Source organism: Eubalaena glacialis, chromosome 3, assembly GCF_028564815.1.
Source record: "Eubalaena glacialis isolate mEubGla1 chromosome 3, mEubGla1.1.hap2.+ XY, whole genome shotgun sequence".
NCBI classification, from domain to species: Eukaryota; Metazoa; Chordata; class Mammalia; order Artiodactyla; family Balaenidae; genus Eubalaena; species Eubalaena glacialis.
In genome coordinates this window covers 131,935,036-131,951,575 of record NC_083718.1, presented here as the reverse complement: position 1 = coordinate 131,951,575, position 16,540 = coordinate 131,935,036, and the positions used below count along the sequence as shown (strand labels likewise).

Genomic DNA, 16,540 nt, shown 5'->3' with positions numbered 1-16,540 from the left:
ATATTAGAAAATAAGAAGGATCTCAAATCAATGATCTCAACTTCCCTCTTAAGAAACTAAGAGAATGAGAATAAATGAGACCCAAAATAAGCAGTGAAAGTAAATAATAAAGATCAGAGCAAAATCAATTAATAGCAAACAGAAAATGAATTCAGAAAAATAATGAAATCAAAAGCTTGTTCTTTGAAGAACTCAGTAAAGTTGACAAACTTCTTGCTGGGTTAATCAGGAAAAAAAGAAAGGAAGGACACAAGTCTGTGTCAGGAGTAAGAATAGTGACATTAGTACAGAATCTACAGATATTAAAAAGGGGAAAAAGGGAAAGTTGTAAGCAATTTTATTTTGACAATTTAGAAGAAATGGATTAATTTTTTGACTGACACTAACAAAATTACTCAAAGTAACAAAAGAAGGAATATGTAACCTAAATACCTCCATCTCTTTTAAATAAGTTGAATTTGTAGTTAAAAACATTGTCACTGTGCAAACTCTGTACTTAGATGTATTTGCTGGTGACTACCAACCATTTGAAAAAAATAATACCAATTCTATTCTATCTCTTCCAGAAATTAGGAGAGGAAGAAACACTTTCAACTCATTCTATAAAGTAAACATTACCCTGAAACCAATACCAGACAAAACCGTTACAAGAAAACTGCCGACCAATACTTTCTTGAACATAGATGCAAATAATATAAACAAAATGTTATCAAATTGAATCTAATTGTATGTGAATAATACATCATGACCAAGAGAAGTTCATCCCAGAAATGCAAGATTTATTTAATATTCCAAAACAAATAAATGTAATTTATGATAATAACAATTCCATTGTGTGATTGATGCCCATCATTCTGATTCAGTCTCAAGCACATAATGACCTGCTTCAATATTTAGGAAACTGGTAAGACCAAACACTCTGCATCAACTAAAATGAGGAGTTTTCTGTAACCATTATATTTTTCCTTATCATTCTTCAAAGTTTGAGAATCATTTCAAACTAAAAAGTGAGGCAAAGTAGTTGGCCAAACACATAACTGTCTAGGGCACAGATCTATGAATGCATAAATACCTCCTTGACACTTACTAGAAATAAAGACTGATATCATTTGAAAAGTCCTTTGTCAACACTTTTTCCCAATGCTCTTGCTCTGTTTGTGAGAGACTTGAGATTAAATGAGGTTAAGTGGTTTAAACTCATTTACTCCCTGATTATAATTTTTTCCTACTTTACTTAGGGATCATTTTCCAATCAATTCACCTAAACTCCTACCTGGAACTGTATGCTCTTTGGTTCTAGAAATTTCTCTTACACTTATATGACCAAACCCCAGCTGCAGTAAATCTAACTGTTCTTCCTTATCTACTATTACTATTATCAACTTTGGCATTTCAACATTCATGTTAACATAGTAGATGATCCATTTCTGGTCCCTCAGTTTTTTGAAATATTTAATATCAGTGATCTTTTCCTCTGTTCCACCCTAAGCAAGCACTCCCATTCTCATATTCCACTTTTCATCATCAAAAGTGATAACACCTGTCAAATCTACATTTTTTTTAGTATTCTACTCTAGTTTTAATCACCACATTTTTTATGATCACACATTTACTCAAGTATTCACTCCAACATTTCTTCAATCTCCTCAGGACCTACAGTCCACTTAAAACTTTTCACTCATGTCCTCACCTCCCCGTAACCCGTTTAGAGTTCATGCTTCAGCACCGCAATCATCCTCCTGTAAATCTCTTAACTTCTTCACATCTTTCTTCTCCTGCCATATCCACTTGGAAACATCAAGTCTGAATTATTCTAAGTTTAACCTGACGTGTACCTCCATCTGAAATGCTCAGTGCATAACACAACCATGCTGATCTGTGTCACTTAAATGTATTTTGCAAAGTTACAAATGGACATTTGATATTGTACAGCATTATGCTCCATTCCCTTACCAAGTTTAACTCTCCAGTGACAGAGACAACATTCTCACCCTTCTTTTGTCAGAATACCAACACCCATTTCCCTTTTCAGATAATGAGATCTTTTCTTTCATGTTTCCTCGTTTTAATTTTAATAACATTATTATGATCTCTACTTTTTCTTTCTTCCTAATTATATCATTAACGAGTAATTGTTGAGCATGCCCGCGGCCCGCGACGAGATGGCAGTCACGGTTCTGGACGCAGTGGATATGGTTCTAAAAGAAGTGGCCGAGATAAATATGGCCCTCCTACCCGCACAGAATACGGACTTATTGTGGAGAATTTGTCAAGTCGGTGCAGCTGGCAAGACCTAAAGGATTATAGGCGTCAGGCGGGAGAAGTGACCTATGCAGATGCCCACAAGGGACGCAAAATTGAAGGGGTGATTGAATGTGTGTCTTACTCTGATATGAAAAGGGCTTTGGAAAAGTTAGATGGAACTGAAGTCAATGGCAGAAAAATCAGATTCGTTGAAGACAAGCCCGGTTCTAGACGACGCCGGTCCTACTCCAGGAGCCGGAGTCCCTCAAGGTCTCGCTCTCGAAGCAGACATTCTCGTAAGAGCAGAAGCCGAAGCGGCAGCAGCAAAAGCAGTCATTCCAAGAGTAGATCCCGATCCAGCTCAGGCTCCCGTTCCAGGAGCAAGAGCCGCAGCCGCAGCTAGAAGGACCAGAGCCGGAGCCCCAGCAAGGACCAGAGCCGGAGCCGCAGCCGCAGCAAGAGCGAGAGGAGCAGAAAACGAGGCGGCAAGCGAGACAGCAAGTTGGCAAGAAGAAGAAGGAGAAGGAAGACAACGACCGCTCCCAGCCCAGATCGCGATCCCGCTCAGGCTCGAAGGAGCGGGAAGATGCCAAAGTCCGAGTCTGGCCAGAGGGAAGGCCGAGCGGAGAGTGAGGATGCTGGCGCCAATCAGGAGACCCGGTCCAGGTCGAGGTCCAATTCCAAATCAAAACCAAACCTTCCGTCAGAATCACGCTCCAGATCAAAGTCCGCGTCAAAAACCCGATCCCGGTCCAAGTCTAGATCCAGGTCTGCGTCCAGATCGCCCTCCCGGTCTAGATCTAGGTCCCACTCAAGGTCCTAACTGGCTACGACCACAGCTGGAACTCCCCGAGAAGTCTTTCGTACATGTTTGGTAGCCGTAGCACAAGTGATTGAAGTAGAACCTATGTCACTGCTGTACATTTTTAACTCCCCTAATGGTGTGTCAACAATTGTTAAGTCTAAGCGCTTCCTCTCGGTAAAGCCTCCTTGCGTCAGGCCTTCCTGCTCGACTGAAAGCAGTCTTCTCTTTGAAAACCCCCTTTACTCATGGCCCACAGTAGAATATCCAAAATGCCTTGGCTTTGAGGCCTGGCCTTTCCTACAGGGAGCTCAGTACCTGGATGGCTTTAAGGCTGGAATGATGACATAGGTAGGTATGGTGAGTTCAACCATTTTGCCCTTGAATTGATGCCCTTTGATGTATGCCATTTAGTGAAAGTGCTAAGTCTTAAGTTTCCTACCACTTTGGTTTCATATTTTTGGACTTAACAAAGTTGTGAATAGCACAGTCGAGGAAAATTGATACCTGCAGTAACCCATAAGAAATAAACTGTGGAGTTCCATATTCTGGTATTGTGATTATATTGTTTAATATTAAAAAGAAAAGAATTTGTTTAAATTTTATTTTTCCCCATCTTGCAAAGTATACTGACCCCTGTTTCCATTAAATTTGAATAAAGACTATTTTTGCTTGACAAAAAAAAAAAAAAAATTAATAACATTATTATTATCTCTACTTTTTCTTTCTTCCTAATTATATCATTAACCAGCTTCAAAGACTCAGTGGCTTTCCATTGCAATTAGAATAAAGGCTAACTATGCCTTACAGTATCTTTTAAGGTCTAGCTCCTGCCTACTTTCTAACCTATTTCTCTTAACGTCTCCAACTTTTACTACACTCTAGTTACATATGTATTGCTTTTATTGTTAATGCTGACTTCTTTCTCTTGATTCATCAATTTTAAAAACAATGATTTGATTTCCTAGAATCCTTCAAAAATACCCGTTTCTCCCACTATTATCACAAACTTACACACATGAAAATTTCAGATGTTTTAAATTTCCTTGATAATTATTTTTATTGATGCTCAAATTGTCCTATCTTTGGTCAGTGTGTGCTTCTCCACACTCCTGAATCCTTCTGACATATCTGTAGTAAATTTGATAGTTTCTTTGCTTTCACGTTTGACAAGATGTTTCAGATGTGTCCAGCCATAAGCATGGGATCATCCATTCATTCAGAGGTGCCCATTTTCTTCTTAGCAGAAAAATTACAGTAATTCTAGCAAGAGGTAGGTGGAACAATCTTGCTTAAATCACCCTCCTCTATATTGAAGTCTTTTAGAAAGTGACCCAGACAGTTCACCCATAAGGATATTCTCCTTGTCATTAAAAAGTGATGGGAATAATCTACCATAAGGACAATTGCTTCTCACCGTATGGCATATTTGTTTTAATATCCTAGTTCAAAAAAGATACTGAAGTCATGTGACAAATACCTCATTAGTGACACAACAAGTTATGATCACATGAATTCTCATATCTCATCTGCTTTTACTGTATATTTGAATATGGCTCAATTTGTTTCGTAATGAGCTCTTATACGGTTCTCCTGTGTACAGTTGCTTCCATCATAGCTGTATTTAAGATGAGTATTTAAAAGGAATATCTACAGAATGCATAGCCAAAAGAGGCAAAAATTAAAATAGTAAGCAGGCACTGATAAACTCAAGGACAGTAAGATATTTAAGCTAGATTGCAAAGCCTATCCAGGGAAATGTAATCCATAGATAGAATTCTGGGGGGAAGAAAATGAGAGCGGTGGTTGTATCCAAGTATTGCTGCTGGTGGTGAGAATATTTCTTGATTATCTGTGTGGAGTGTAATATATTTAAATTTTTCTACAATGTACAAAATTCTGGCTTAAGAAAATTATGTTAAAATGCACTAAAATGACAGGTCTATCTCAGAATGAAACTTTAAACCATAATTGGCCATTTCAGTATTTCTTAACATTTTGTTTTCTTTTCTGTGCCTTTATCTACTATCTTACATGATGATTGTTCTTCTCTCATTTTTGCTTTGTTTTAACTTTCTTTGTATAGTCTTATTTAGAGAAGCCTTTTTAAAAATGTATAAATGATGTCATATTGTTTTCCTTGGGGCAATGTGATCTCTAGGTCCCCTCTCCCCAAACCTGCCTAGGACCTTCATTCATTCATTCATTCATTTTTCTTTTGTGTTGATCTTTAAAGCTTTGACTTGTAAGTCAGAGGTTTTCAGCCCTTGTTTAAAGGCATCATAAAATTATATTGATTATATGACGCCTCTGATCCACTGGATTGTATGCACTATGAATTATTTTGTTAAACATGAAACAATTAGAAAGGAGTTTGCTTCAATATTTTGAAATCAAATTTATACTCAATATTCAGATATACCTTTTTTTCTATGTAGTTTAGATGTTAATGGTAAAATAATATGCATTTATCTGGTAAGTAGATTAAATTAATGCCATTAATATAATGGGATTTTCTTATACTTGAAACATTTTTTAAAAAGAGAGATACTAAAAGTTATCTCAGTCCATTTTACATGCAATTTAATGTCAAGAAGATAACCTTTCAGGCTAGTTTGGTTTCCTTGTGTAAAGATCAAATATATTTAGGAAATTTATCTCAGAAAACAATGGTCTATTTTCCTTAAGAACCTACTGATGTCAAATGTGCATGTGTTTTATGGTCATAAGAGGATAAATGTCTTCAATCTGTCCTCTAGAACTTGATCTCTAATTTTGTTCACTTTAGAAAATAAAAGGTCCTCCAAACAATTTTGTCAAAAAAGTGTATAAGGTTAGTAGTCATTCTATCTACTCTATTATAACAACAATAATAAAGCTTCTAAACTTTGTTTAAAATTCAAGCTTCTCTTTTCCCTTTTGGAGTGACTATCTATAGTAGGAAAAAAATGTGTAGATTCTCTGTATATTACCTACCTGAACCAATTTGCCATGTTTCCTCTGACTGTGGCAAAAGCTTAAAGCTGATACTCTCTCTCTCAGAGATGCTTTTATGGGTTACTTAGAAAATTCTCTCGTCATAAGGCTCTCTCTTCTCTACTTCCCTTGACACATGCAAATGTATCTCCTCCAGCTGGACATTGAAGATTCCTCCCTCATTTCCTAAGCATTTGGCAACACCCTCCCAACCTCTTTCTGCTAAAGTCCACTTGCCCCTCCATTTGTCCCTCTTTGCAGTATCTAAACCAAATCTGGCCAAATTTCTTTTATGTAATAGTACAGGAAAGATGCCCCTTTGATATACCATCAGTGGGAGTACAGTTATTTTCAATTATACCTTTATTTTCATTTAGCTGCCCAGCAGGCAGCTTCAGCTACAGCCTTTTGCCCTTTAAAATCCTCACTTGTGAGTCTGACCCTCATCCTGTGTGTCACCACACTGCTGTGAAGACAATCAAGCTTGCTGAGTTATCTTTTTGAAGATTCTCTCACTAAGATTAAGGTCAGAAGACTACCATCCCACCCCAGTCCCCTTTGAGAGATGGGACTCACAGCATAGCTCTTGTCAAAGAAATACTTGCTTTAATTACAACTTACCTCTTGGCTTTTCCAACTTCTCTGACAAGCTGGAGACAGATGGTCAGATTACAGTAGAAAAACAGATAAGTTGTTGCCCATCTCCTTAGCAAGTTAATGTGGTCTTGAACCTCACATTAAAATATGCATTTTATTCTGAGATAGAGACAAACTAATATTGAGACAGAAAGTCTCATTTTACATATTTTTGGTGTGTGTGTGTGTGCATGCCCACCTTTATGTGTGTGTATGACATATAAGACTGTTTTTACATACGCTGCACATTATGAGTTATCAAATTGATACACAGTAAATGTTAAATCACACATGAGAACATCCAATACCACTGAAGTGATGCACTGTTTCCAGTGGCATCCTGTGCTTACAAACCCATGGGGGCTGCTGACTTCCTGTTGGTGCCTTCTAGCACCAATCACAAGCAAAGGAGTCTGAGTTGGGATTGTTGGGAACATAGCTGGACAGAGAAACCCAGAGAATGGGTAAATGGATTGCAAATAAATGATAACAGCACACTTGGCTTCAAATTCCAAGCCTTGTCTTAGTGTAAGATATAAAAACTTTTCTTAAATTCTTTGGGGAAAATCACAAACTTTTAAGGGATTCTCACCAAAACTGGGTAATAGTATCTATTCACAGAATTGTTGTGAAGATGAAACAAAATGATACAAGTAAAAGTATTCTATAGAATGCAAATGCAGACATTATGGACGTTAGACTAAGAAATTTAGGAATGCCTTAATAGGCATGGGAAAAAACTACTGGAGCTGCTTAATAAAGGAAGACACAAAATGTTAATCTGATAACACTCTATATGGCAGATTAGAGCAGGTGCAGACTGGAGGCCAAGAAATCAATTAGGAAGTCATTATAATACTCACTTATATAATAACAAGTGATAAATAAATGGAAGTAGGAATTAGAGAGAAAGAAGATCGTCTATTTATTTATTGCAGGAACTGAAAATACAATAGAGGACAGAATGTATAGTATTTGTTACATAAATTGGTATTGTCAAAATGCTCACAATGTGTTTAAATCTATGTATGAGCTACAGCTAAGGGAGTAAGTAGACATAGTCACTGTCACCCAAATATCCCCTTGGTACTCACCATTTCCAGATGTGTTTACAGCTTCCTGATAGGAGCTGTAGTCTGGATCTGAGTCTCTACCTGAGATCTGGCCACAGGGATGTACTTGGTCAGTGCTCAGGGTAGGCTGGAAGTGTCCAGGAGTTAGTGCAACCTGCAGTAGCGCTCAAACAATGTTATGGGAGGAATTGGTGGATAAAGAACAATCTTCTTTACCCCTTCTTTCAGCGGGTTAACTCAGAAATGTGTCCTAGGCAATCTCCGGGCATTTCCAGTGGGATTATCCCGAGGGTGTCATGGCAGTAGCCTGCTCCTTTAATGCAGCCAGTACTGGCTTCCTTCCCTTTCTTGTCTCATTTCCTCATTTCCCTACCAGTCTTTTCTAAGGTTACTTCTCAAATCAACTAACTACTTGCATTCAAGTCCTTATCTCAGGATCAACCTAAGCTGAGGAAGGATGAGGGATGACATAACATGGTACTGACCTTAAGATGTTTGTATAATCTACTTGAGGAGTGAGAGTAATTTATAGCTCCCTCTATTACATTTATATGTTTACTCATCCCAATAGATTTTAATCTCCCTGGGGCAAAACCTGTGTAATATTCACCTGTGGCTTCCTTAGCAAGTGGTATATTGTGCTTCTCAGAAAGATACACAATAAATATTTGTTGAAAGGACAAACCAATAAAAAGCTAAACACCTTCTTTAATATAAGCACTGCTCTTGGTTGCTGTAATAAACTGATAACCTTTGCATTCACTCTTTCCTCACATGATTTTCCTGCCAGGTACATGTACTTTATTCAGGAAATGGTCTTCACATTTTCTTTTGAATCTAAGCAATATTATTGTTATGCATTTACAGAAACTCACCAGAACAAAACACACAACTGCCCAGAGTTAGGTTGATAGAAGATTCATCATAGCTCTTTTTCTGTGGCCTTTGGTGTATATTGACAAAATCATAAGTTAAATGCCAGACTTTCAAATGTAAAGCAAAACTGTTTCTTATTACTGGCTGAACAAATTGTTATGTTAGGCATTTCAGACTGATAGTTCATTCCACAGTGATTGGTTTACTGTTCTGTGCACACAGTTTCAGGAATACATCCTGATTCCAACAGGAAAACAAGGCGTACTGTGGCTTGAATGAAGCTGGAATTCTCTTCTCAGCTGAGGACACTATGTGCACACAAAACAGATTTAGAACCCAAAATTGGCAGAAAGTATTCCCTGCAGAGTTACTCAGTACTGTCTGCCATATGCAGCAATCTCTCAATTCATGTGTTCGCCTTGCTTGATTGAGAGCTGGCTAACGAAGTGGCAACAATCCAGTTAGTTGATATGAAGAAAGAAACACCATACAAACAGGTATAAAACACTAAGACATTCTTTAGAAGATTGTTTTACCTTCAAACAATAGAACTATGCTTATATATTTAGGGAAAATAAGATTAAAACAAGGGGAAATGAAGTTGAATATGATATGTAAGTTTTATTTAATAGGCTATAAAACATAGCATATGTGTGAAATAATTATTTCTAATCACCTTACTAGAAGAAGGAACCATATTCATTTATAGGCTGTTTTATGGTTAGATGATGCTTTTATAAAAAGCTGGCAAATGTCTAAACTGACAGTTTAACTTTGCAGCAGGTTGGAAAAATATTATTTTTCTGTCAGAGCAGATTTATAGGATTGGATGACCTCCATAATGCAAGCTGGACCAGTCCCCATGATAGGAGAATCTGAGGTGGTTTCCAGGAATGGCAGGCCTCTGCAGCTTCCTTGCTGATTTCAGAAGCAGCACAGGTTAGCCCCAAGGCCAAGTGCTGAATGGCCCAGTTGTCGTGTCTGACCTACTATTTCCATAGTCTCACAAAAGTACAGTGCTTATCTGAAATCAGATTGGTGGCCACACTCCCATGTCCCTAAGCTGCAGTCATTAAGGAACCACTCAGGCCTCTCTGCAGCTGGCTCAGAGCTTGTGAGATTTTCCCCAGATTCTTGTCATAAGTGCAACTAGCTGAAAAGTGAATTTTCTCTTTCAGGCTGCATCCAAACAGAGCAAGTAGAGTGCAAAAGGAGAGAAATCACCCAGTTGTCTGTAGAAACTTGGAGTATACTACCAAAGCTTAAACCCATAATTGACTTTTCTTGTCTATACTTTCTTAAAAGCCTTAACCTATCATAGTTAGGACAAAAGGCTTTTATCCTGACAGAGGAACACAAAAGAAGAGATGTGTTATTCACAGAGGATAGGGAAAAAGACAAAGTTCTTATTTTTCTAAGAAACAAATTCTCCACTAAGGAATAGATTCTTTATTTTAGAAAACTAAAAAGAGTCATCCTTCCAGCTCTCTCATTTTGAAGATGCAAAATCTGAGGCTGAGAGTTTTTTAAATATCTAGCATTATATATGTCCAATGTTATCCAGTTGGCAAATGTTGGAGTTTAGATTCATTAACATCTACTTGTATCAGAAAATCTTTCCTAGGGAGTTATGTCCACTTAATGAAAGAGAATTTGAGAATTAAATTTAGATGGTGTAGTCAGTCCTATTATATCATAGTCAAGGAGTTACATCACTTTCAAACAAAAGAAGGATCTTCAAAGATTATGTATTATAACATTATCATTGCAAAAATCAGAAATATATAACCTGACATAATTGATTTCCTAGGTAATAACAAAACCAGAGTCAAACATACCTGATTCTCAAACAAGCTTTCTAGGCTGCTCTGTCTAAACACAAAGAAAATAGTGGTGGTGCATATGGAATATAATCTTTCCCCTCACTTTGACTGCAAGGCTTAGGATAATTTTAGAAAATGCTGAATATCTTATTACGTGGAGATGAATTTCTGCTTAGAATCCATGTTATTTAGAGATTAAACGGATAATTATAAAGGAATGAAGGCTGTAGGCTTTCACAGAAGCACATTACTGATCAATAAAAGAACAAAGTCCTAGATTTTATCTCCATGAATGTGGGAAAATAGAGCTATTATTCCACCCAGTGAGAAATAATCATAATGTAATGAGACTCTTCGACTAAACATTTAGCGTGTTGTCTAAATTCCTAATGTCCCACCCATACAATTATTAATAGTATTGATATTATCATATCTGCCCAACCCTGAATGTTCCAAGGAACCCAGATGTGGAGAGAGATCAAGTTTCCAAATCCAGACTGAGAGAAATTGAGAGTGGAATCAGTTCACTTCTGCCTTTTAGTCTAAATGTAGAGGGACCATGTCATATATCACCCAAATCAGGATACACTGACAGATACTGTATTTACTAATATCATTTCTTGGGGACAACACAACATGTGTAAATCAGATGCAGAATCTAAGAAATCTGTGAGCTATGGTCATCCAATCTAAATACTATATAATACGGCTATTGAACATTTGGTAGAAGATGCTGAACCACTGCTAGGGCAATGACTTCTATTGTATTTTTTGATTAGGGTAATAAGGGAGGGTGATCCTACTAACTCACTGATAAGTTTGGCTAAGGTCAGTATTCCCAAGTTTTTAAAAAAATCTCAGCTCTCTCAGTTCCCTTCAAAACTACTTTCCAGGTTTGTGGGCAGCCAACTAAATCTAGATTTGGAGACATGTCTTTATTTGCAGCCTCATAGACGTAGAGTCAGTGAATCTGCTTCTCTTTGGGAGATCCACAGTAGGTGCTGTTCCAAAAACAATGTGCTAATTATCCTTTCTCTCCCTCTGTTCACTGTGGTTTGCTCAATGAAGATGAGCACTGAACTCCAGTGTGATTTTTAAACATGCCAAACTGCATCTTGTCCTACATCTACTCTTCTGAATGATAGTTTTCTCAGTGACTTTAGGAGACCCTGTATCCAACCTGATCGAGGAGGCTATATGTTCTGATTCTTACATCTTTTTAAGTGAACAATGAAAGTGAATCCAAGAAGTCTACCATCTTTAGACATTTCCAAGGTGGTTTCCTGGTACTTTGCTTACCAAAGAAGAAACACATACACACATATACACAAAATGCCCAGGGGCATACTAACACACACATTAGAAGTAAACCAATTTGTTTTTTCCCAGAGTACCCCTCTATTATGGTAACTTGTTACATTATTAATAATAACTTATACTTTATTTGTTTTCAGTATTCTTCTTTGCCTACAGGGGTGGCACACATAGAATATTGCCACTTGACTATAACATATATTTTTCCAGTATTTAAGTTCTAGGTTAATCTATGTGTAGTGAGAGACTGCAGAATAGTGAGTAAAATATTTATAAGATTTTGTTATTTTAAATAACTAATACTTGGATAGCTGCTTGCAGTTTATCTAATGCTTTGATGTGAAGAATCTTATCTAAGGAATCAGAGTCAAAAAATAGCAATTGCTCCGGGAATAAAGAAATGACTTCATACTTGATATGAAGACCTGTATTCTGTTAGTTTGGTAGCTTCCTTCCCTCCCTCCATTCCTTTCTTCCTGTTTGCTGTGGTTTACTCATTGAAGATGAGTACTAGAGTTCAGTATCTAGAGTGACTGTTAAATATGCCAAACTACAATGCTCTTTGATGTGATCAGCATTTTTACAGGTAGCTTTAAAAGTCCAGATAGAGGCAAAGCTCATATTTTATAGAGAAGTGATAGCAGTGACAGCTTCAGACTGTGAGAGTTGGCCCTGTAATTGAAATCACATGTTTCATCTCAGTTTCATTTGCATGGGCTACAGGCTATAATTAACATCAAGTGGCAAGACAAGATCACATACAATAGAATCCGGGAGTACAATCAGGCCACCAAAATTGAAACAAGGCTTTCTGTTACTTAGCTACGAAAGACTGGGTCTGTCTGGCCATGGAGAGATGACTACAGAGTATGTAGAGAACAGCTGTGTGTGGAGAATGACTACATATTACTAAATGTAGTGGTAAATAAGATTGCATTTCATTTTGATATCCTTGTCCTTCGAAGCCCGATGCCTAAATTCCTTAGTAACGTGGCCTTTGCCAAAATAATTTCACGCAAACTTTATATATGCCAGACATATAGATATAACAGGAAAATCCCTGTCAAAAATAAGCAAGTAAGATAAAGTCAACCTCTGCTTCTATGCTGTCTCATCTTTTATTTCATAGGCAAGAATGCTTTACACATGTTCCTTCCCTTAAATAACTCTATGTTTTTGGATTAATTCTTATTCATCTTTTAATATTCAACCCAACTGTGACCACTTCTGGGATGATTTTCCCAGGCATGCCCCCAGATTGCACGCTAGTATTGCATTTATCACAGTGTAACATTATTATTTGTCTAAGTGTAAACTACAAACCTTTGAACCTTTTCCTATTTTTATTTCACAGCACAATATCTGACTCATATAAAGGGATCAAAAAGTGCTTATCTAATAAATAAATGGCTCCCTCTCTCTCCCAAACAGTGTCCTTGTTCTGTGCCAAACACCTAATATGAGTTCAGTTCATATAATTTGTTTCTACATCAACATGTAAAATGTTTCATGTTTCCAAATAATATTCATATTTTCTGAATTAGAGTACTTTTGAAGTCTGTAAAGCTTCTACAAAGAAAGAGGATAATGTTGGCATGGTGAGACTTGGAATACTTCTGGAGGCAGTAGTGAATTTTTGAGCTCTGCATTTTTTTTAATCCATCAAGCAGAGGTTATATTTCTATCTTTCTAATGAATTGTTATAATTACTGAATTCAGACTGAATGATACTGTGTCCTCTCATAAACAATTCCTCCTAAGAGGATGCCTGAAGTAATCTGTAGATAATTATTTCTAGCTGGGTTGGTCTAATCATATGCAGACCTTGGACCCCAGACCTGAGCTCTTGAAATGCTAGTTGCTCCTCAAGAGCCTTCTTCATTGCTTTAATGGGATGTGAACAGGATTATCTCTCAGGACTGCTCTTCCTTGTGCATATCTGCATGCTATGTAATTGAATCTCCAAGTGGTCTTGGTAGGTCTAAATCAAACCATAGAGATTCAGTGGGTGTGTTTCTTATGAACTGTAATCTGTTGGCAGGAATCCTCTGTCAGTGACATTTGAAATCTGTCCTTAGTATTTTTGTGACCCGTAGGAAAGCAGTTTCATTGATAGGGTCCTTTTCCTTAGCCATTATAAACAACAATTCTGTTTAGTCAAAAAATACTATTGGAGTATGAGTTCCACAAGCTGGAAAAACTCCGTTTTTTTCTCCATATAATTGATGGATAGATGTTATTCATTTTTAAAGTATTCAAACTGATAAATATGTAAGGGATTATAAAATTATATTCTCACCATTTTGCAGGCACAGATAAAATAATGTAATCAATCATTGGCAGAGGCTACCAACACCATAAAGATATACACAACACATTATGTGACATCTGATGGAAGTCAGTGATGAGGTATTCATGCCCAGACAAAATCAAACCTAGATCTGATTAGCTCTTGAGTTCTAACCACCAATGGAAATAACATATATGCAAAAATATGCACTGAAACTTAGATACAGTAAGTAAAGTCTTGGCTGTATGAATCTTTACCAGTAAGTAAAATGTAAGAAAAACCACCTAATTTCTTCACCAAATACCTTGCAAGAAAAAAGTAAGATGGATGGGGAGCCTAAAGATCAACATTGCCCATTAGAAATAAAATGTAAGCCACAAATATAAGCCCCAAGTGTAATTTTAGATTTTCTGTTAGCCACATTAAAATAAGTTTTTTAAACATGAAATTTATTTTAACATATTTATTTTTAAAATATGTGCATACACTTACACATACATGTACATAAGAGACTTATTGTAAGGAATTGGCTTACTGGGACTTGCTAGGAAAGTCTAAAATCAGAGGGCAGGATGGCAGACTGGAAGCAGCTGGGGAGATGTTGAGGCTGCAGCCTATATGTAGAATTTCTTTTTCCTCAGTGAAGCTTCAGTTTTACTCCTAAAGCCTTACAACTGATTGGATGAATCTTACCTAAATTACCGAGGAAGGAACAATCTCCTTTCCTTAAAGTCAACCGATTGCATATTAATCACTTATGAAATACCTGACAGCAACACTTAGATTAGTATTTCATCGAATAACTGGATACTACAGCCAATCCAACTTGATATATAAAACTAGTCATCATACTAAGGAATCATTAATGGGGAAATGGTAATTATAGACTGAAGTTTGGTTTCTAAGAGAGTTCATTGCTACTCAATTGGTCACTGTTTATAGCAGAGTTAGAAAATACATATATATATATTTTTAAATTTTATTTATTTATTTATTTATTTATTTGTGGCTGCATTAGGTCTTCTTTGCTGTGCATGGGCTTTCTCTAGTTGCAGCGAGAGGGGCCTACTCTTCGTTGTGGTGTGCGGGCTTCTCATTGCGGTAGCTTCTCTTGTTGTGGAGCATGGGCTCTAGGCGCGTGGGCTTGTAGTGGTGGCACGTGGACTCAGTAGTTGTGGCTCGCAGGGTCTAGAGCGCAGGCTCAGTATTTGTGGCTCACGGGCTTAGTTGCTCCGCGGCAGGGGGGATCTTCCCGTATCAGGGCTCAAACCCATGTCCCCTGCATTAGCAGGTGGATTCTTAACCACTGCGCCACCAGGGAAGTCCAGAAAATATATATATTTTTAAAAGATAAAATACTTTGTATTTAAACTGATGCTTCAAATTCAGGGCTGTGATATTTCTGTTTAAACTTACAAAATTGTTTGTATTTTTTATCTTCTTTTTCTCATACTGATAATTCCCAGTTATCAACCAAATTATCATAAGTATTCATTCCTTTATCCCAAAATACACACTTAGCCTTAAAATCACTATACCAACACTACCACCAAGAATATGATTATTGAATCTATTATAAGCTATTGTTTGCAGTTCTTTTTGTACTTTGGATGTATCTCATTAGAAAAGTACTGTCAAACCACTTTTAAAATTAATAAACATTTTTTTCAAGCAGTTTCAGATTCACAGTAAAATTGATTGGAAAATACAGAGAGTTCTCATCTACTCCCTGTTCCCACACATGCATAAACTCTCTGATAGTTGACCTCTTGCACCTCAGTGGTACATTGGTTATAATAGATAAACCTACATTAACACATCATTATCACCCCAAGTTCATAGTTTACATAAGTGTTCACTTTTGGTATTGTATGTTCTATGGGTTTGGACAAATGTATACTGATATGTATTCACCACTATAGTATCATACAGGATGGTAACACTGCCTTAAAAATCCTCTATGCTCTGCCTATTCATCTTTCCTTCTCCTTTAATCTCTGGCAACCACTGAACTTTTCATTGTCTCCATAGTTTTGACTTGTCTAGAATATCATATAGTTGAAATCATACACTATGTAGACTTTCAGATTGACTTTCCTCACCTAGTAACGTGCATTTAAATTTCCACATTTTCTTTTCATGGTTTGGTAGCTCGTATCTTTTTAGCACTGAATAATATTCCATTATTTGGATGTACAATAGTGTATCCATTCACCTATTGAAGAACATCTTGGTTACTTCCAAGTTTTGTAAATTATTAATAAAGCTGCTATAAACATCTGTGTGCAGGGTTTGTGTAGACCTATGTTTCAAATTCATGTTGAGTAAATATCAAGGAACACAATCACTGGATCTTATTTTATGCTAAAAGTATGTTTAGCTGTGTAAGAAACCACAAAATTGCATTCCAAAGTGATTGAGCTGTTTTGCATTCCTATCAGCAATGTATGAGATTTCCTGTTGCTCTACATCCTTGTCAGCATTTGCTGTTGTCAGCGTCCCAAAT

At 36.9% G+C, this 16,540-nt stretch overlaps 1 protein-coding gene across 1 annotated transcript in view; it reads left to right on the top strand.

Annotated features, from left to right (window-relative positions):
- LOC133087163 (serine/arginine-rich splicing factor 4-like) overlaps positions 1-3,124 on the top strand; it is a 109,403-nt gene extending 106,279 nt beyond the window's left edge. The window contains 3 exon segments of the mRNA XM_061183948.1: positions 2,130-2,744; positions 2,747-2,835; positions 2,837-3,124. Of these exon segments, the coding sequence (XP_061039931.1) occupies positions 2,130-2,744; positions 2,747-2,835; positions 2,837-3,067 (935 nt within the window). The 3' untranslated portion in view covers positions 3,068-3,124.
- Positions 3,125-16,540: the final 13,416 nt, after the last annotated feature.